The following is a 21,940-nucleotide window of genomic DNA, read 5'->3' on the forward strand; positions in this document are numbered from 1 at the left end:
GGGTTATAGGCTCTCAGTATTCCCTTTTTTTCGCATGGACACACTGCAGTCTGTCCTGGTGGTTCAGCCGGGGCAGTTCCTGACTTCTCTTGCTTTGGTGGGGGCCTACTTGCCTGTTTCCATTCGGGCCTCTCATCAGCTTTCTTCGCTTTGCGATATTGGGTCTGCACTATCAGTTCTGTGTGCTTCCCTTGGGCCTGGCCACGTCTCCCCGGACGTTCACCAAGGTAATGGTAGTTGTTGCGGCGGCATTGCAGTCGGAAGGCATTCTGGTGCACCCCTACCTGGATGACTGGTTGATTCAGGCGAAGTTGTTGCAGGAGAGCATCCAGGTTATGGCTCAGGTGGTGGAGTTTCTTCGGTCGCTGGGCTGGGTGGTCAACCTTTCCAAGAGTCGGTTGGTCCCAGCTCAGCGACTGGAGTATCTTGGGGTTCTGTTCGACACTTCCTTGGGGAAGGTCTTCCTTCCAGAGGCCCAGGTAAGCAAATTGCAATCTCGGATTCGCCTTCTTTTGGCATCCCGGTGTCCTCGGGAGCAGGATTTCCTCCAAGTCTTGGGGTCGATGGCAGCATCCCTGGACGTGGTGAGGTGGGCGCGGGCCCACATGCGTCCTCTTCAGTATGCTTTGATCAGGAGGTGGTCACCCCAGAGGCACAATTTGGATGTCCCTGTCCCTCTGCGAGGCTTGGCGTGCTGCAGTCTTCATTGGTGGCTCCAGACCTCTCATCTGGTTCAGGGGTCTGGATCTACCGCAGTGGACGGTGCTTCTTACGGATGCCAGTCTCAGTTGGGGGGCTCAGTGTCTAGGTCCCTCAGCTCAGGGCACCTGGTCCACGGAAGAGGTGTCCTGGTCGATCAGTGTGTTGGAGACCAGAGCCGTCCGTCTGGCGCTGTTAGCCTTCCGCTCTCTCTTGTTGGGCAAGTCGGTCAGAGTCCTGTCGGACAATGCCACGGTGGTGGCTTATGCTAATCGTTGGGGCACCGAGAGCGCTCCGGTGGCGCAGGAGGCGGCTCAGCTCATGCTTTGGGCGGAGTCACACCTTCTGGACCTCTCGGCCTCTCACATAGCCGAGGTGGAGAGTGTTCAGGCGGACTTCCTCAGTCGTCACATCTTAGATCCCAGAGAGTGGTGTCTCAGCCCTGTGGCTTTTCAGTTGATAGTGCAGGCTTGGGGTCAGCCCCTGATGGACCTGATGGCCGCAAGTGGCAACGCCAAGGTGTCCCGCTTCTTCAGTCGTCGCAGGGACGGGCTGGCCGAGGGTCTGGATGCTCTGGTTCAACCATGGCCAACACAGGGGCTGTTGTGCGTATTTCCTCCGTGACCATTAGTGGGCAGAGTTCTTCTCCGCATTGTTCACCATCGGGTCTTGTGGTTCTGGTGGCTCCGGATTGGCCTCGACATCCATGGTATGAGGATCTGGTGACGCTCTGGTGGCGGATCCTCTTCCTCTGCCTCTTCTGACGCAGGGTCCTGTTCCCATGTTTTACGGCTTGGCTCTTGAAAGGGGTCGCCTTGGTAAGAAGGGGTATTTAGATAAGGTGATCTCTACATTTTTGGGGTCCCGGAGGCTTTCTACCTCTCGGGCTTATGTGCGGGTTTGGTGTCTCTTTGAGGGGTGGTGCCAGGTGCGGGGAGTAGTTTCTTTTCGCCCTTCCCTGCCTAACATCCTAGAGTTCTTGCAAGATGGCCTGGACAGAGGCCTGGCTTGGTCTCTCCGGGTTCAGCTTTCGGCCTTGTCAGCCTTTCGGGGGTTAGTGACAGGTCAGCGTTTGACATCCATTTCTGATGTGATTCGCTTTTTGCGGGCGGCCTCCCGTGCGGCCCTCTGTTCCCTCTTGGGATCTCAATCTGGTTCTTTCTGTTCTGGTGCACCCGCCCTTCGAACCGTTGGGCGGCTGCTCTTTGAAGGACCTTACTCTAAAGGCGGTCTTTTTGGTGGACATTTCTTCCGCTAGGCATGTTTCTGAGCAACCGGCTTTCTCTTGTAGGGCTCCCTTCTTGGAGTTTTCTAAGGAGCGGGTTGTCTTGAGGCCTGTTCCTTCTTTTTCTGCCGAAAGTAGTTTCTCCTTTTCATGTCAATCAATCTGTGGTCCTCCCAGTCTTGGGTAGTCGGGAGGGCTTTTCTGAGCAAAGACAGCTGCGCAAGTTGGATGTTGGTTGGGTCCTTCACTCTTATGTGCAGCGGACCCAGGAGATCAGGAAATCAGATCATCTCTTTGTCCTTCTGGCGGGTCCTCGTAGGGGGGCTGGCGCTTCTACGGCTACTATTGCGCGTTGGGTCAAGGAGACTAAGGCTTCCGCTTATCTTCTAAGGCAGAAGCCCGTTCCGGAGTTTCTCAAGGCTCATTCTACTCGGGGTCAGGCGGCTTCTTGGGCTGAGTCGTCGCTCGTGCCTCCAGTGGACATTTGTAAGGCTGCGATTTGGTCTTCCTTGCATTCCTTTGTCAGAAACTATCGGGTAGATGTTTAGGCGCGTCGGGACGCGGTGTTCGGTGTGCGTGTTCTGGTGTCGGCCCTTCGAGGTTCCGCCCGTGGAGGGACTGTTTTGGTATGTCCCATCTGTAAAGATTAATCTCTACTGGTCTGGAGAGTGCTAAAGAAGGAGAAATTAGGTTCTTACCTGCTAATTTACTTTCTTTTAGCTTCTCCAGACCAGTAGGGGTCCCCACCCTGTCTGCTATTGTTGTGTTGGGGCTGTTGCGCAGGCAGTTTTGTATTTTTGCTGCGGGTTCTAGCATTTTTCTAGGGCTGGGGAAAATTGATGAACAGCGGCTGTGGCTCAGCTGGCAAGCTGTGGGGGGACATTTTCCTTCTGGTATTTCTCCTCTGCATTTTCCAACAGCATTTGGGTATGTTAGTTGTTACTTCAGTTCGGAGTATTTATTTCTGTTTCCATTTCTTAGTTCTGCTTAGCTATTCGGCAGACTGCTGAGAATAGAGAAGGGAATATATTATATACTATTCCACAGTTTTGTTTTCAGTCTCCACCTGCTGGTCATGATTGGATATATACCCATTCGTAAAGATTAACCTCTACTGGTCTGGAGAAGCTAAAAGAAAGTAAATTAGCAGGTAAGAACCTAATTTCTCCTTTCCAGTTGCGTCAGAGGAGAAATTTCAGCAGCCACACGCAACTTGATGAAAGCCAGCTCGGGCAACTGGAAGACAAAAAAAAGAAAATCGCTATGGTAAGGTAAGGGGGACGGAGAGAGATGTGCGTTCCCTCCCTTAACTGTGAGAGACAAGGTCAGTCACCGTGTCATTCTCTAGCAGAGCCGCACTCAAGTGGTTAAAGAGCCGCGGTTTGCCGACTACTGCCCTAGACTGACAGATAGTAGTAGCAGCCGTAGCACGAGATTCTTCCCCACCCAATGATCTCCCAATTTTAGATTATTGCAATTCACTGTGGGTTTAAGTCAACATTACACGGAGTCTAGCACGGACAGTGCATAAGTGTACTGTTACTTTAAGACTCGAGACTACCTGTACCGTGCTTGCGTCGGTGCCTCCCTGCCTGATACCGGCTCGTGGGACCTTCAGGTCAATAGCAAAGCTAAGAAGCCAACTAGGGAAGACATAAGAATAGCCTTACTAGGTCAGACCAATGGTCCATCAAGCCCAGTAGTCCGTTCTCATCGTGGCCAATCCAGGTCACTAGTACCTGGCCAAAGCCCAAGGTGTAGCAATATTCCATGCTACCAATACAGGGCAAGCAGTGGCTTCCCCCATGTCTTTCTCAATAACAGAATATGGACTTTTCCTCCAGGAACTTGTCCAAACCTTTCTTAAAACCAGCTACGCTATCCGCTCTTACCACATCCTCTGGCAACGCGTTCCAGAGCTTAACTATTCTCTGAGTGAAAAAAGAATTTCCTCCTATTGGTTTTAAAAGTATTTCCCTGTAACTTCATTGAGTGCCCCATAGTCTTTGTAATTTTTGATGGAGTGAAAAATCGATCCACTTGTACCCGTTCTACTCCACTCAGGATTTTGTAGACTTCAATCATATCTCCCCTCAGCCGTCTCTTTTCCAAGCTGAAGAGCCCTAACCGTTTTAGTCTTTCCTCATATGAGAAGAGTTCCATCCCCTTTACCATCTTGGTCGCTCTTCTTTGAACCTTTTCTAGCGCCAGGGTTATGAGAATATCTGCCTGCTGCCCTTGGATAACACCTGCTACAGGTAAGTGTGCTTTATCCAAGGACACGCAGGCAGCATATTCCCACATGTGGGACTCCCTAGTTGCTAGGACTATACCTCTGAGAAGTGTTATTGACAATTACTTTGAGCCCAGTGAAATCAAATGGATTGGAGGGAAGTTGGCATCTAAGTGGAGAATAAATTTTGCAGAACTGCTTGGCTGAATCAACTATCCTGTCTGGAACGAATCTCCAAGCAGTAGTGGGATGTGAAAGTATGACTTGAGGACCAGGTGGCTGCTTTATAGATATCCTCAATGGGAGTGGAATGTAGATGAGCTACTGAAGTTACCATTGCTTGAACTTTGTGTACCATGACAAGGCCACAAAACTTCAGCCCAGCCTGAGCATAGCAAAAGGAGATACAGTTTGCCAACCATGTAGAAATGGTTCTTTTGGCGACAAGAGTTCCAAATCTGTTTGGATCAAAAGTCAGGAACAGTTGAGTGGAAGCTCATTGAGGTTTGGTGTGATCTAAGTAATAAGCAATCTTGCTTGAGCACTCTTACAGTTCAATGTATGGCGTACCGCTTCACCAGGGTGAGAATGTGGCCTCGGAAAGAAGACTGGAAAACAATCTAGATGAAACGGGAGGAACTTGGGATGAGTGCGAAGAACTACTCTTTCATGGTAAAATGTTGTATAAGGTGGATCTGATACAAGAGCTTGAAGTTTACTGACTCAATGTTTAGATGTGATAGCAATAAAGAAGGTTTTTTGGATTCTTGTCCAGAAATAGCTAAGAAGAAGAAGAAGAAGAAAAAAACAACAACAAATTTTTAGATTGAATCAGTTTGGGCAGACTAGATGAACTATTTGGGTCTTTATCTGCCGTCATCTACTATGTTACTATGCTACTTTCCAAGTAAGATGTTTAAGGGATGAAGATGAGAGTGGTTCAAAAGGAGACTCCATCAGAGTGGAAAGGATACCATTAAGGTCCCAAACTACAGGAGGCGGCTTAATTGGCAGTCTGGTATGGAGAAGGTCTTTCATGAATCTAGAAACCAAAGGATGTACAGATAATTGACTTTTTGTCCAGTGATGTATGAAAACTGCTAATAAACACTGAGATGAATCTGGCTAAAGTAGTTTTTAGAACAGAGTTAGAGAAGTGCAGAAGAAGTAGCTCACCAAGCTACTTGAAACACTTAGGTGTATGAAGCTCTTCGCCTACATAGACAAATTTCCTGCCTACATCCTTCTCAGTATGGCTTCAGACCCCAACGCAGCATCGAGTTAGTACTACTAAAACTAAAGTCAAACAGATGGTAAGTGCCGGACGACAATCAATTCTCCTACAATTTAACATATGAGCTGCAATCAATTCTGTTGATCATGCTCTCCTACTAACTAAAATCAGTGACCTGAGTCTGACTGGAACAGTTTTCAACTGGTTCAAAGAGTTCCTAACGGAATACTGTGTATGGAAAGATGGATCCTTCTCTCAAAGCTGGAAAACTTTCTATGGTGTGCCTCAAGGGTCTCCACTCTCCCAAGCACTTTTCAACATATTTATGAGCACACTAGGCAACCTCCCCTTCACAGACAGTGATCTACTATCCTATGCAGATGACATCTTTCTCCTAATTCCACTCCAAACAGATGTTAAGGATGCTTCCATAAAAGTTTCCAAAGGCATTGAAAAAATGGGTACTCTCCAATAAGCTAAAAATAAACACCACTAAAACAAAGTTACTCTGGTTCCATACTGCCACTCAGACTGTCCTCAGGCACAATGTGGAAAAAACTTCCAAAGTACTTGATATCCTCCTAGACTCCATTCTCTCCTATGAACTCCAAATATCCAGGCTCTAGAAAAAAATATTTTCTACAGCTCACATTAAACCTCATCTACCATTTTGATGCAGTCTCCTAGTCTCACATGGTCCACTTGCAATTTTTCACAATCCTCTTGTGATTTAACAAAATTTGAACAACTTTGTGTTATCAGCAAATTTAATTATCTCACTAGTTATTCCCATCCCGTCATTGATAAATATGTTAAAAAGCACAGACCCCTGGGGACCCCCTATTTACCCTTCTCCATTGAGAATATTGACCATTTAAACCTAGTCTCTGTTTTCTGGGGGGCAGCCTGTTTGCAGCGCTGCCACTGCTGCTTTGGGTGGGAAATGGGGGGGTTGGCGGGTCAGGACTGCTGCCGCTGTGCTGAGAGGCTTCCCTGCTCGATGGTTCCTCCCTGGTCGGCGGCTTCCTCTACTGCGCATACAGAGGCATGGCGTATAAAGTGCGCATGCGCGGCTAGGGTTTTATTATTATAGATAAGTTTACTCTCGAATTGTTTGTATTTATGAGGCATTTTTGAGTGAACTCGTTTTTCATTCTTGTGTTTTGGATTCAGTAGTCTGCATGGATGACTGAAAGCTAATATGTGATATTACCTCACTTTTTTATGCTGATTCCAGAACTGTTCTTAGTTTTCTTCTATCACATGCAGTTTTTTCACAATTTTACTTCAAAGATTTATTGCTGTGCCAGTAGGTAATGAGTATTGTTGGAGGGAAATTTCTCAATACAGACCTGTAAGCCTTTAGGCTGGCACAACTGTTGCTGCTAGTTATTATTGTGTGACCTTGGAAGTGTTGTTTATCTCAGACGCTTGCATTACCATTGCTGTACTCATTTTATTTCTCTACTGTGATGGCAGGTACTACAATGCCTACATGAAAGTGTGTGAACAATCCAAATGTTTTCTGTTACATTTATGGAAATTATACAGTACTTAAGCAAAGAACAGATATAACAGATTTTGTGAAAAAGCTTACTATGCTTATTTTGAAGTGAAACTTGGTGACAAGGATAAGGCATGGGCACCAAAGAAAGTTTGCTGCTATTGTGTTGAGAGGTTAAGATTGTGGACAAAAGGAAAGAAAACGTGCATACCCTTTGCAATTCCTATGGTGTGGAACGCTCTCCTGGAGGCTGTTATAGGGGAAAACACCCTCCAGGGATTCAAGACAAAGTTAGACAAGTTCCTGCTGAACCAGTATGGCACTGGTCTTTGATCTAAGGGCCACCGCGGGAGCGGACTGCTGGACATGATGGACCACTGGTCTGACCCAGCAGCTGCAATTCTTATGTTCTTAATCCATAATAGGACATTATCTCCTATCCCATGACTAATTTTCTCAAAAATCTTTCATGAGGTACCTTCTCAAATGCCTTTTGAAAATCCAAATACATAATATCAGCTATCTCACCTTTATCCACATGTTCATTTACCCCTTCATAAAAATGCAGTAGATTGGGTGAGGCAAGATTTCCCTTGACTAAATCCATGTTGGCTTTCTCTCATTAATCCATGCTTATGTAGATGTTCTGTCGTTTTGTTCTTTATAATTGTCTCTACCATTTTGCTCGGCACTGATGTCAGACTCACCGGTTTATAATTTCCCAGATCACCTATGGAACCCTTTTTAAAAATCGGCGTTATGACCACTCTCCAGTCTTCTGGTTGTATGCTGATTTTTAAAGAAAAATTACAAATTACTAACAATAGCTCTACAAGTTCATTTTTCAATTCTATCAGCACTCTGGGATGTATACCATCTGGTCCAGGCAATTTGCTACTGCTCAATTTGTCAAATTGACCCATTACATCATCCAGTGTTACAGAGATTTGTTTGAGTTTCACTGATTCATCAGAATTGAATACCATATCTGGCACTGGTAACTCCTCCACATCTTCCTCGGTGAAGACCGAGGCAAAAAATTAATTTAATCTCTCCACTATGGCCTTATTGTCCCTGAGATCCCCTTTTATTCCTTGGCCATCTAGTGGTCCAACCAATTCTCTTCCTGGCTTCTTGCTTTATACTTAAAATTTTTACTGTATGTTTTTGCTTCCAGCGCAATCTTCTTTTCAAGATCTCTCTTCGTCTTCCTTATTAGCGCCTTGCATTTGACTTTACATTCCTTGTGCTGTTTACAATTATTTTCAGTTGGATCCTTCTTCCAGTTTCTGAAGGATTCTCTTTTATCTCTAATAGCTTCCTTCACCTCACTCATTAACCATGCTGGTTGCTGTTTGGTCTTCCTTCCTCCTTTTTTATACATGGAATATATCTAGTCTGGAATTTTAGGATGGTATTTTTGAATAGCATCCATGCCTGATGTATATTTTTTACCTTTGCAGCTGCACCTCTAAGTTTCTTTTTTACCATTCTCATGTTATTATAGTCTCCTTTTTTAAAGTTAAGTACTGTTGTATTGGATTTCCTTTGCAAACTTATTCCAGGGAAACTGGCCTGCAGGGGTGAGGCACAAGTCAATGTTCAATAAGAGAAGAGAGTTGCTTAATCTCAAGAGCAGGGTGAGGTTATCGACTAGTCTGTAGTTAGTAGGGGATATGGGATCTAAAGAGGCAGACTGAATAGTTCCTGATGTGAGATTGTGAGAAATGATAGAGAAAATGGAACTATTAAAAAAGAGAATGAGAGGGCACTCGCTAAAGCTAGAAGGGAAAAGATTCTGTACAAATGTAAGGAAGTTCTTCTACACCCAGAGAGTGGTAGAAATCTGGAACGCTCTTCCGGAGGCTGTTATAGGGGAAAGCACCCTTTAGGGATTCAAGACAAGGTTGGATAAGTTCCTACTGCAACAGAACATATGCAAGTAAGGCTAGACTCAAATAGGGCATAAGTCTTTGACCTAAGGGCTGCCGTGTGAGTGGACTGCTGGGCACGATGGACCACTGGTCTGACCCAGCAGAGGCAATTCTTATGTTCATATGACCCTGTGTGAAGGAGATTTTATCCAAGCAGCAGGGAGAACTGTCAAGGGAACAGAATATGGGCTTCAAATGTGTTATAATAGTTTGAAAGAAGGTCATAGTCAAGTTGTCAAAAGAAGACCAGGTAGAGGTTTGTGACTGGGGTAGTGGTTAAGGCGTCTGATACAGAGGCTAAAAAAGAATATGAAGAGAAACTTGCCCAAGAGGCAAAAACTCATAGTTAATAACTTAATGTATACTAGAAGCAGAAAGCCTGCAAGTGAATCTATGGGACCGTTGGATAATCAAGGAGCAAAAGGGGCACTCAAGGAGGATAAGGCCATAACAGAGAGACTGACTGAATTCTTTGCTTTGGTCTTTATGGAAGAAGATGTTAAGAGCTCTAACTGAACCGGAAATGGTTTTCAAGGGTGACGATGCGGAGAACTGAAAGAAATCTTGGTGAACTTGAAAAACGTACTAAGCCAAATCGACAAGTTAATTTACTTATTTATTTAGATTTTTAACCCATCCTTCCAGAATGGGTTACAACAGGACATTCACAATATAAGTTATAAACAGGAGAATACAAAAGAGTCTGACTGCTGAATGCATTTTTTTTAGTGGAAGAGGAGACTTTTCACTGCTCTTTGGAAGGCCTTCAGAGAGTTTAGAGATCTGAGCTGAGTATGCAGTTTGTCCCATAGTTGAAGAAGAAAGTGGCTGAAGGAATGTTTGCTTGCAGTTTCCATTTTGAGAGATCTTCCTGGGAGGATGCTGAGCTGTCTCTATGATTCAGAGCAGAGAGGACGGTTGGTGGTGTATGTTTGCAGCTTGGATGTTATGTAGGTGGGGGTTTTGTAGTGGAATCTTTTATGAGCCATTCCGAGGGCCTTGAAGGTATAGCACTTGTTGACAGGTGGCCAGTGAGCTGCTTGGAGTGCTGGTGTGATGGGATCGTGGAAGTTGAGGTTGTACAGGAGATGGATTGCTGAGTTCTGCACCTGCTGGAGGTGTTTTAGGTCTCTTATGGCGATTCTGTTGAATATGAAATTGCAATATTCCATCCTAGAAAGCACATAGGCATAGAATTGCTGAGCAAGATCTGGTTTTGATTGGTAGGTTTTGATCCTTTGGAGTTTGGCATTAAGTAGTAGAAAGAAGTGGAGGCAACCTGTTAAAGAGTAATAATTCACAAGGACTGGATGGTATACATCCCAGGGTACTGGAAGAACTCAAACTTGAAATTGCTGATCTGCTGTTAGTGATCTGTAAACTATTGCTAAAATCATCTGTAGTACCTGAAGATTGGAGGGTGGCCAATGTTACGCTGATTAAAGGGTTCCAGGTGTGAGCTGGGAAATTACAGATCCATAAGCTTGACTTCAGTGCTGGGCAAAATAGTAGAAACCATTATTAAAAATAAAATTACAGAACACAGACAAACATGATTTTTTTTTTTTAATTCTTTATTCAGTTTTAACTCTTGCAACAAGTGTACAATATTCAATCAGATAATTCGTACAAATCACTTGACATTCTAACAATTATTGTCAAATTTAATGGGACAGTGTTCAGACAAGGGAGGTCATGCCTTGCATTTCTTTGAAAGTGTGAATAAACATGTGGCTAAAGGAGAGCCAGTTGACATAGTGTATCTAGACTTTTAGAAAGCTTTCGACAACGTTCCTCATGAAAGTCTCCTAAGAAAATTAAAGAGACATGGGATAGGAGGCAATGTTCTAGTATGGATTAGGAACTGGTTATTGGACAGAAAACAGAGGGTAGGTTTAAATGGCCATTTTTCTCAATGGAGGAGGGTGAATTGTGGAGTGCCACAGGGATCTGTACTGGGACCCATGCTATTTAACATATTTAGAAAATGATCTAAGTGTCATCGTAAACAATATGCTGAAATCTTCCGCCCAATGTGCAGCTGCAGCCAAAAAAGCAAACAGGATGATAGGAATTATTAGAAAAGAGATGGTAAATAAGAGTAAAAATATTATGATGCCTCTATATTGCTTAATGGTCTGACCTTGCCTTGAGTATTGCATTCAATTCTGGTTCCTGTATCTCAAAAAAAGATATAGCGGAATTTGAAAGGGTTCAAAGAGTGATCAAAAATGATAAAAGGGATGGAACTCCTCTCGTATCAGGAAAGACTAAAAAGGTTAGGGCTCTTCAGCTTGGAAAAGAGACAGCTGAGGGGAGGATATGATTGAAGTCTACAAACTCCTGAGTGGTGTAGAATGGGTACAAGTGGATCAATTTTTTACTTCTTCAAAAATCACAAAGACTAGGGAAGACTCGATGAAGTTACAGGGAAATACTTTTAAAACCAACCGGATGAAATTTTTTCACTCAAAGAATAGTTAAGCTCTGGAAATTGTTGCTAGAGGATATGGTATCAAAATTTCTTAGTCTGCGTTTGAGATAGACCAGTGTCCTGCAGGGCATCTGGAAATGCGTGGACATGGATGTCGATGCGACATCATCATGCCGATGTCTGCTCATGCCCACAGGGCCTGCTATCACTATGCCAGTGAGGGGTGCTGGCTACAGGACGTGCCTCTTGCCGTGAGAGGCAGTGCCTGCTCCTCTCCTCACACAGTTTGTATGGAATGTTGCTATTATTTGGGTTTCTGTCAGGTATTTGTAATCTGGATTGGCCACTGTTGAAACAGGCTACTTAGCTAGATGGATCATTGGTTTGATCCAGGATGGCTATTCTTATATTGATGAAAAAAACTGCAGTTGTGTAGAGCACTAAGGACTCCTTTTACAAAGGTGGATTAGCGACTGCTCAAGAGGAGGCGGTAGCGGCAAGCGCACGTGCTATTCTGCGCCTTTGTAAAAGGAGCCCTAAATGGGGTGGAAACTGACAGGCTCAGGTCTTTATCTGCTGTCATTTACAATTGCACCTCGAATACTGTGGCAGTTCTGGTCAACATCTCTCAAAAAAGATCTAGCAGGAATTAGAAAAGGTACAGAGAAAAGGATCAAAAGGGATGAGACAATTTTCCTGTCCGAAAAGGCTAAAGCGGCTGGGACTTGGCTCAGGAGTGACTTGGAAAGGGTAGATGTGAATCGCTTGTTCACTCTTCTAGGACTAGGGTTCAGCCGCTGAATCTACTAAGTAGTAGATTTAAAATAAAGTGGAGAAAATATTTCTTCACTTAACGTGTAATTAAAATCTCAAATTCATTGCTAGAGAATATGGTAAAAATAGTTTGCTTAGCAGGGTTTAAAAAGGTTTGGATAATTTTCTAAAAGTTCATAATCCATTATTACTGTAAGATGAACTTGGGAAAATCCACTGTTGGAAATAAGATACTGTGCTTGACTTTTGGGAGTAATCTGAAGAAATACTTCTTCACGGAAAGGGTGGTGAATGCATGAAACAGCCTCTTGGCGAAGGTGTATCTGAATTCAAGAAAGCTCGGGAGAAGTACATAAGATCTCTAAGGGAATGATATTCGAGATGGTCTTTATCCATCTTCAGTTTTCTACATTTGGAAAACAGCAGAAATATTTGGATGCAAGTTGAACTAAGAAATGCAAGGGGAGGGGAGAAGAGTGAGTAAAATTAGGAGGCAGGAAGAGGTGGAAGACAGGAATGTTGTCTGCTACATTGGCAGACAATTTTACTGGTTATGTAAGGAAGATCTCAGCTTAGAAAGAAAGAAAAGCTGTCCCCAAAATGTTACTGAATGTTATGCTAGACCATTTCTTACCGTTTTCCCCAGATGTGAATCCAGGAAAACAAGCAAAAAGCAATCTGTGAACTTCTGATTCAGCACAACCTGTAAAGGAAATGACAGCAGTGAGTGCTCAGATATTACAAGACATATAGTACAATAAAGCCCTTAGTCCTGCAGTTCTTACAGTGGTGGATTGCAAATATGTTTCTTTCTATTTTTTATTCTTTCCAACCCAATGGAGGTTATAAAGAAATTATACCCCAGGGGCTGAGACTATTTCCCTTGTTTGGATTTTGCCCACACCTTGTCAGTACTAGATCAAGGTGAATTACATTCACATATACCGTATATACTCGAATATAGGACGAGATTTTTGGACCAAAAAAATGGCCCCAAAATGGGTCTCGTCCTATATTCAAGTGATCACCCAGTGACCACCCGACACCCTTCCGGACTTTCTGCAGGCCTGCCGTTAGGCCGGGACAGGAGAGATCCCTCCCGTCTCCCATCGATACTAACAATTACCCCCTTCTCCTCCCTCTGCCGTGTACCTTTTCCCTGGTGGTCCAGCAGTGTATCCCGCACTGAATCCCTCCTGCCGATCTTGTGGCCAGCAGCCAGCGGTGCATCCGGGCTGGCATGCAGGAGCGAGTTTTTAGAGCTCCTTCCCGGCCCTGCGCTGCTCCCTGAAAGGCTGCTGCCAGTTCTTGCAGCTCTCACGGCAGCCATTCAGGGAGCGGCGCAGGGCTGGGCAGGAGCTCGAAAAGCTCACTCCTGCATGCTAGCCCAGGTGCATTGCTGGTTGCGAGATTGGCAGGAAGAGTTCAGGGTGGGATACACTGCTGGACCACCATGGAAAAGGTAATTGTTAGTATCAGCCAGGACGGGAGGGATCCCTCCTGTCCTGGCCTACCACTAGACAACTAGAGGGGGAAGAGGGTACAGGGAATGAAGGTGGGACAGGGTGCAGAACTTGGCAAGGAGGGGGGCTGAGTGCAGAACCTGGCAGGGGAGGGCATGAGGGAGGGGACACTGGGTGCAGATCTTGGCAAGGAATGGCACTTGAATATTAATCCCCCGTCTTACATTCGAGTCAACCATTTTTCCTCCTTTTTGGGGGAAAAAATGGAGGGTCTCGACATATTGAGATCGACTTATATTCAAGTATATACGGTAATAGATATTTCCCTGTCTCTGGAGGTTTCTCGTACAATCGACAGGCTTTTAGTACTGCCTAAGAAGGGATGAGGGTTGATAATTTGTGCATCATGGTTTGTTTAAATTTGGCAAAAGTATTTTGTCACTGTTTTACTCTTCATTTTTACTGCCTGGTTTTGAAATGTATCTGTTGTTTACTAATTTATTTGTGTGTACATTGTAACCCACATAGATTGGTGTGATATGCAGGATAAAAGTTTTTTTAAAATAAAATAAATATAAATAATCAGTCAGCAGTGGTGAACCAAATATCAGCTCCACTCCCTGAAGCCCTCCAAGATAGCTGACTTTCATTTATTAATTGTCCATAATCCATTCTTATGTATATGTTCTGTCATTTTGTTCTGTATAATAGTCTCTACCGTTTTGATCTCAGAGGGAAGGAGGGCCGCGTGTAAGAACCATAGCCTGCAGCTTTTTGAACAAAAACAATTGCGGCTGGAAGGAAGGAGAAGGGAGCCGGCCAGAACGGATAAACACCTGTGGGAGGGAGGAATGGACTTGGGACACAGAATGGAGGGAGGGAGGGAGAAGGGCACTTTGGGACACAGAAGGACGGGAGGGTGCATAAACTTCAGACGAAAGAGGGAGGGAGGAGGCATGAACTTGGGACTCAGAATAGAGGGTGGGAGGGGCTCTGGCACTTCTTGTACCTCAGCCTTTTTCAGGGCTCAGTTGGCAATCTGCCAGGCTCCCAACATGGCCTTTATTTCAGACTCTCGGTCTAGCTGTCTCTGATTTGTAGAACTATAGATCAGGTTTGGGCTAGTGCCTGGGTTCTGTACTCTCACTCCTTTTTCACCATTCTTTTCTGAATGTTTTTAAGCTGGTTCTCCAACTGCACTCGTTGAGACCTCCTTCTGCTGTTGGGTAACCACAGAGTCCAACTCTTTCAAAGTCTCTTCTTTGGAAACTTTCAACTGTGCTATTTGGGCTTGCCGATGCTCTCTATTGCCCAGTGGCTTAACAGCAGTCCTAGAGAGGGAGAGTGTGGTGCAGTGGTTAAAACTATAGTCTCAGCATCCTGAGGTTGTGGGTTCAAATCCAGACACTTAATCCTCCATAGCCCCAGGTACATTAGATAGATTGTGAGCCCACCGGGACAGAGAGGGAAAATGCTTGAGTACCTGATTGTAAAAACCGCTTAGATAACCTTGACAGGCGGTATATAAAATCCTAATAAACTTGAAACTTGAATAGTCAACCCGAGACTCTTAGATGCTCTAATTCACTTTTCTCTATCCCTCCACCTTTCTATTTATTATCCCTTCCTCTCCTTTCCATCTAGTACAAACAGCTCTCACATCCTTCCTCCCCACCATCCACTGTCTGCTGACCTGATAACCCCTGTCCCTTTTGGATATTAATTGTGACTTAATTCTGTTTATAACTTATGAGTTGCTTTTGAATCTATTTATGTCTTCACTAGGCCTTGAACTATCCAAACTAAATCTCCAAACATACATCACAATCATCATCCCCTTCTCTACACTATCAACTGAAACCAGACACTTCATTTCATCTGTCATTGATCAAGTAGAACAATGGACAAAAAACTTCAAACTAACACTTAACCCCGAAAAAACCAAAATATTCATGGCCACTCCAACGAACAAATAAAAGGACCATCAATCAGCTTCAAGGGAGAAAGTTTCCTATTAACCCCACCATAAAAATTCTAGGAATGACCTTAGACCAACAACTGACATTCAATGCCCACACTGACATCTTAGTAAAAAAATGTTTCTGCCTTTTATGGAAACTATGTACAATCAAACCATACTTCAATTTTGCATCATTCACATCATTTACCTAGGATCCTACAAAAAGAACTACCAAAAGATTGAGAACAATCCAAAACACAGCCATACGACCACATCACTCCATATTTCCAAAAACTGCACTACCAGGAGAGGACAGAATAATTTTCAAATTTGGTTGTCTATGCTTCAAAACACTATTCGGTTCTGCATCCACCTACCTTCTGAAACACTTTGTTCTCCAAAACAAACTCCGCCTCTCACGCAGAACACTATTATTCACCTTTCGGAATCCCAAAGGATGCCAATTCCAAAGATTCCTCGACAAGACACTTTCCTTCCAAGCAGGAAGGTGGAACAATCCTCTAAGTGACTTACTCCTAACTCATCATCATACCCATTTATTTGATAAATTAATTTAAACTTTCTCAAACGATTTCCTCTACATCTACTTGCATGCTCTTGCCTTCTGATTAAATATAATTATGTTCCATGCCTATTTGTTTCCTCTTGATGTAACTTTGCTGCATTCCTGCAGCCTCTCTTGTTGTAAACCGTCTTGAACTGAAAGGTATGATGGGATATAAATAAAGCTATTATTCTGTCCTTTCCCTTGAAGCTGTCAGAAGTCTTCTGATCGTGAGCTTCCTTAACATTTTCCCACTCCTTTAAAACCTGGGAACTATTCTCTCCCCAGAAGCAGACCCCTTTAGATGCTGAGAAGCCACCTTAAGATCCTCCCCTTCAGAACGTTTTCTCCTGCTCTTCCATCTTCCAAGGTCTGAGATGCTCAATATTCTTCCATGTACTATCTATAAAAGCTGCTCCTGGCCACAAGACCATCTCTTACCAGGTACTGAGTTCCAGTCTCGATGTTTTGGAAGTGTCGGCAGCTCTGGGGGAAGCGGTTGAGAAGCACTTTGATGAGACTCTGGTACCAAGCGACTGTCATTGTCAAGAGGAAATCCTACAAGACAGAGAGAGACCACAGGTCAGAGAATGAGATCCCTGCATTTTGACTGAATCACATGGGAAACAAAGTCTAAAGGTTTCAAACTAAACTTCTTGAGGATAACAGTGGTGTACCAAGGGTAGGGGATGCCAGAGGCAGAGGCGCACTTCTGTGCACCCCAAAGCACGTGCTCCCTCCTCCCTCTTCCCAAACCCCAGAACCCTCTGCAAATATATCGCTTGGAGCTCATTAGTATTTAAATGAGCTCTCCTAGCGATGCACAAAAGGAAATCCATCCTCATTTCCAGCTTTGGAGTTGCTGGTAACTGTTGTGCATATGTTGTGGACACACAACACAGGTACAACAGCATTAAAATAACACAGCCCTGCTGGCAGGGGGGCCCAAAACTGGGACCCCCATGACAACCCCCGACACTAAGCCCTCCCCTTCCAATCTCCCACCATCCCAAAACTATTGGTGGTCTACTGGGCTGAGAGGGAGGGGTCAGACTCTCCCCCAGCTCAAGGACCCTCCAATGACAATGCCCCCTGTACCTTTTATCAAAAATCAGGCAGAAAGGATGTCCCAGGGAGGGACCATAGGCACCTGAGTCAATCAGGACCTTAGACCCTCTCAGTGCATCCCAGAAAGCACTGGGAGGGGGGTAAGGGCTGCCATTTTGAACAGACGGCCCTTCAAGGCAGAAGGGAGTGAGCATCCATCCTGCCTGATTTTCAACAAAAGGTACAGGGCATTGTCGTTGGAAGGTCCTTGAGCTGGGGGGGGGCAGAGCCTGACCCAACCCAGCCCACTAAATTATCAGGATTTTGTTTGGAGTGGTGGGAGGGGGCAGGGGCATAGGAAGGTGGGGGGTGTCAGAGGATCCTAGTTTTCAGCTCACATGACTTCTTTATCTTTTTAATGGGCGAAGCTGGGTTAGCACAACAGCCGCACCCATTAAAAAAGAAAAAAGCAGCCTCTGCCTGCCTGTCGGGGAAAGGGAATCCCCAATCAGCTGAACCAACAGGATTTCCCTGAAGCCACCGTGGCTTTGGGGAGTCCAGCCGACTCAGATGAAGGATTCCCCTGCCTCAGTCAGCTGTACCAGCAGGCAGGGCATGCAGGAGGAAGAGCAAAACCAGGCACAGTTCCTCCCCCTTTTTACCCACGATTCTCTGCATGAATAATTTGCATGCCCTTGTGCTGAGCATTGCCGATAAAAGAAAAATCATTCCCACCACTGTGGTATGGGAGCTTTGTGGAACTGGCCCTAAGTAGGTACGCAGCAGGTCGGAGAGGTGCCGGCACCCCATCCCCCATACTATGCCACTGAACAGTTTGAAATCAGATATTAATTCCTGCATCTTAAGAATCCAAGATTGGGCATTTTCAGTGTGCATGAAATTAAATACTGCCAAGACAAAATTATTATAGTTTGGGCCAAAAACTGAGCAGTTGCTTAGCTCAATTTGGTTAGCCTCTGGTGACTCACTAGAATTCTGGGTTTTATTCTGGATTCTTCACTCTGATTATCTAATCAAATTAATCATGTTACTAAAAAATGCTTTTTCAGTTGAAAGATGCTTAGAAGAATACGTCATTTTTTTTTCAGCAATATTTTGCAGTTTTGGTTCAGGCCATTAATTTATCTCAGTTGGATTATGGCAACTCGCTTTATTAAGTTAATGTAATTTGAGGAGGCTACAACTTATCCAGATATACGGTAAACATAAATATGATCGTGTCACACCTTCACTGGCTTCCTGTTTACTGGAGGATCCAATTTAAACTTGCAATTGTAATTTTCAAAATCCTACATGGTATCTTTTCTTCTTTGATCCCTGTTTCATGCAATTCATAAGAAATCTCTAAACTTGGCTTTTCCACTGTTAAAGGAATAAAATCTATGGCCAATTTTTGTCGATCGTTTTCTTTTTTTATTCGTAAAAGTTTGGAATGACCTTCTTTCTATAGTTCTCTCTCTACCCACTTTTCGTAAATTACTGAAGACATTTTTATTTCAAAAATTTACTAATGATCCTTCTTTTCAAATAATCAATCACAAAAGATATAGTTTCTGTTCTAATCTCCTGTACAATTTTATTCAGATTTTGATATCCGAGTCGAGCCCTCCTGTTGGGATGAATCGGTATCAAAAATCAAAGATTCGATTAGAGTGAGCTCCCTGCATACAAAAGTGGAGGTTGTCACAGGCTGCAGACCTGTCCCTGTTGTTGCTTACCAGCTGTTTGTCAATCTCAGCTATGGACTTGCAGTGGACAGCTTCCAAAAGCTCCTCCAGCTCACTGAAAGACAGTTTGCCCAGTCTGAGTTTGTCAGAAGCCAGGGGTTCCAGCAGAAAAAGGCGCTTCCATAAGTTGTCTCGCCGACAGTGGCTCTTTGCAAGCTGTACCATGCTGTTGAGCTGCTTCTGAGCAGATGCCACTTCAGAGGCCAGCAGTGGGAAGAGTGGAGAGCTGTAGAAGAGGCCAGGGCCCATCTTAACTTGTGACCTGCCTGCATAAAACTCACTGCTGTTCTCGACTTCCTCCCAGAGCTCATCCTCTGGCATCCTGTGTGGCCCTGGCTCTGGTGTGTCCCACAACGCTTTGCCCAGAGCTTCCCTTTGCTTATGTGGCAACTTCTTAAAACGTCGCATGTCAGCTGTCAGCCTGGGAAAGAGTTCCCGCTGGCTTGTCATTATTACATAAAAGCATAACCTGGGTAAGGAAAGAAGGAAAGATTAAAGAGATGGTCAATAGCTACCTCCCCCCAGCCATTTGCATATACCCACTGTATTCCCACTACATCACCACCTACCCACCTATCACGTCCTCTGCCCAATTCTCCCTTCCATAGATGTATCATGCTGGAGCAGATCAGTGGATCAGATATGATTGAAGTCTACAAAATCCTGAGTGGAGTAGAACGGGTACAAGTGGATCGATTTTTCACTCCGTCAAAAATTACAAAGACTAGGGGACACTCGATGAAACTGCAGGGACATACTTTTAAAACCAATAGGAGGAAATTTTTTTTCACTCAGAGAATAGTTAAGCTTTTTTAGTTTCATCAGACCAATGGCCCATCTAGTCCAGTATCCTGCTTCCAACAGTGGCCAATCCTGGTCACAAGTACCTGACAAAAGCCCAGGTATTTATTTGCAGGCAGTATATAAGAAATGAAATAAATACCTGGGTTTCTGCCAGGTACTTGTGACCTTGGCTGGCCACAGTTGGAAGCAGGATACTGGGCTAGATGGACCATTGGTCTGATCCAGTATAGCTATTCTTATGTAATCAGGCCCACATCACTTGACCGTGGCTGGAAGGAGCATGGGGAAACACAACTTGAGGCCTGAGCAGTGGTGTACCTAGGGTATGTGGCACCCGGGGCCCATCATTTTTTGACACCCCCCCACCCCCCATGTAAAAAATATTTTTTGTAATAACCATGAAACGGTATAAATGGTCAGAATAGAAACAGGGAGTGAAAATATTATTTTATTGAACCTCATATATGTAACCATTATTTCAAACATAACATAACATAACATAAATGATGTCTGAATTGTCATGACATCAGAAGTACATATGGAGTAGTTGCAGGTGATGCTTGGGACAGTTCTGATTGTGTTAGTTCGGTTTTATGTGTTTTTTGAATAGAAGGGTTTTTATTTCTTTTTGAAGGTTTTGCAGTCTGTGGTTGATATCAATTGGTTGTTGAGTTGGGGGTCGAGTGTTTCAGCTCGAATGGCTAGGAGGTTGTCGAACAGTTTTTTTCTTTTGACGTTTTTGGTTGGAGGGTGTGTGAATGGTGCGTGAGTTCTCCTATGTCTGTTTGAAGTGGATTGAATTATTTAGCTGAAGAAATTAGTTACCCCCCCCCCCCATTCCACACACATTAATTCTCTTCCATTTTTGTTCCCATTATAAAAAAAACACTGATAAGTTCCCAGAAAAAAAATACATTAAAATAAGAAGTGAAAACAAAGGCCCCTACAGATGAGAACATAACATAAGAATAGCCTAACTGGGTCAGACCAATGGTCCATCATGCTCAGTAGACCATTCTCATGGTAGCCAATCCAGGACACTAATACCTGGTCAAAACCCAAAGAGTAGCAACATTCCATGCTACCGATCCAGGGCAAGCAGACACTTCCCCCATGTCTTAATAACAGACTATGGACTTTTTCTCCAGGAATTTGTCCAAATCTTTCTTAAAACCAGCTACACTATCTGCTTTTACCATAACTTCTGGCCATTTCATTTTTAAGTTTAGATCTTTCCTTTCAAACAGAGACCTTGCTAGATGTCAAATACAGCACAAGGTAACTTCACACGGACTAAGCTGTGCAGGAAATGTGAATCTCCTCATACACCCACCTATAGTGCAAAAATGTGCAAAGGTCTGGTTTTTTCTTTCGATCACTACATAGCCTAATGCCACACAAGCAGCACTGTTACAAAAGGTCAATGCTAAGGTTAACAAAGTTTCCTTCCTTGGACCACAAGGAGATACTGACAAACCACTGGAAGAGATCCCAAAACAACTACCTAGGCACAATACCCAAAGACCCACTCAGTGTGTGAACCAGTTGAGTGGAGTGGACTAACTGGGGGGTGGAAATGGGCCCGGAGTTTGCTCAGGAGAATTTCCCAGACCACCTCTTCCTCTCAACACATTGACACACTGCCACCACCACTAGGAACACCTCACCGGGTAGGCCAGCAATGCTTATAAACTTTATAAAACACATTATTATATTTTTTTATAAAGCACATATTTTAACTGAACTCTCTGACATCCTCAGCCTTTCCATTCACAAAAATAGAAGGAAGAAAAATTCCCATTTCCTGCTGTCTCATGTCCCCGGCCTATACAATATTTTTCTTCTGCAGACCCTTCAAAAGTCTGACCAAATCCTCGTTTCACTTGCATTATAAAGTACTGAGGATGCCATCTCTCCCCAATCCCAGGTCCTAAAGTCTGAGACAGTAGCACAAACTGCCTGATTCAGAAGAAAAATTTCGATTCAGCATATTTAATTGGTTTTTCGATTCGATTTTCCTGCCCAGTTGGGTGATTTTTTTCAAAAATCCTGGTGGGTTTTATAGCTTTTTCACCCCCTTTGGCTTCTCCTAACCACACTGGCGCTGTGGTGTAAATAAAATAAAGAAACAAAAAGGACTTTTCCTCTCTCTGTTAAATCCTAGCTCACGTTTGCGGTCTAACACCAGCTCTGGCAGGATACACATTTCAAATCTGACATATTGTAATCACAAAACAGAAAATGAAATTAATTTTTCTACCTTTTGTTGTCTGGTTATTTTTCAAATCTTGTTGGTCCCAGGCTCTGGTTGTCTTC

At 44.1% G+C, this 21,940-nt stretch overlaps 1 protein-coding gene across 4 annotated transcripts in view; it reads right to left on the bottom strand.

The window, feature by feature from the left end:
- Window positions 1-21,940, bottom strand: part of SZT2 (SZT2 subunit of KICSTOR complex) — a 523,775-nt gene that overhangs the window by 7,144 nt on the left and 494,691 nt on the right. For all 4 annotated transcript variants that reach the window (XM_033916162.1, XM_033916160.1, XM_033916161.1 and 1 more), the window contains 3 exons: window positions 18,812-19,289; window positions 16,467-16,583; window positions 12,672-12,740 (listed from right to left, as the gene is read on the bottom strand). In XM_033916162.1, coding sequence (XP_033772053.1) covers window positions 12,672-12,740; window positions 16,467-16,583; window positions 18,812-19,289 — 664 coding nt within the window. The remainder of the gene's footprint in view (window positions 1-12,671; window positions 12,741-16,466; window positions 16,584-18,811; window positions 19,290-21,940) is intronic.

This window comes from Geotrypetes seraphini, chromosome 12 (assembly GCF_902459505.1).
Source record: "Geotrypetes seraphini chromosome 12, aGeoSer1.1, whole genome shotgun sequence".
Taxonomy (NCBI): domain Eukaryota; kingdom Metazoa; phylum Chordata; class Amphibia; order Gymnophiona; family Dermophiidae; genus Geotrypetes; species Geotrypetes seraphini.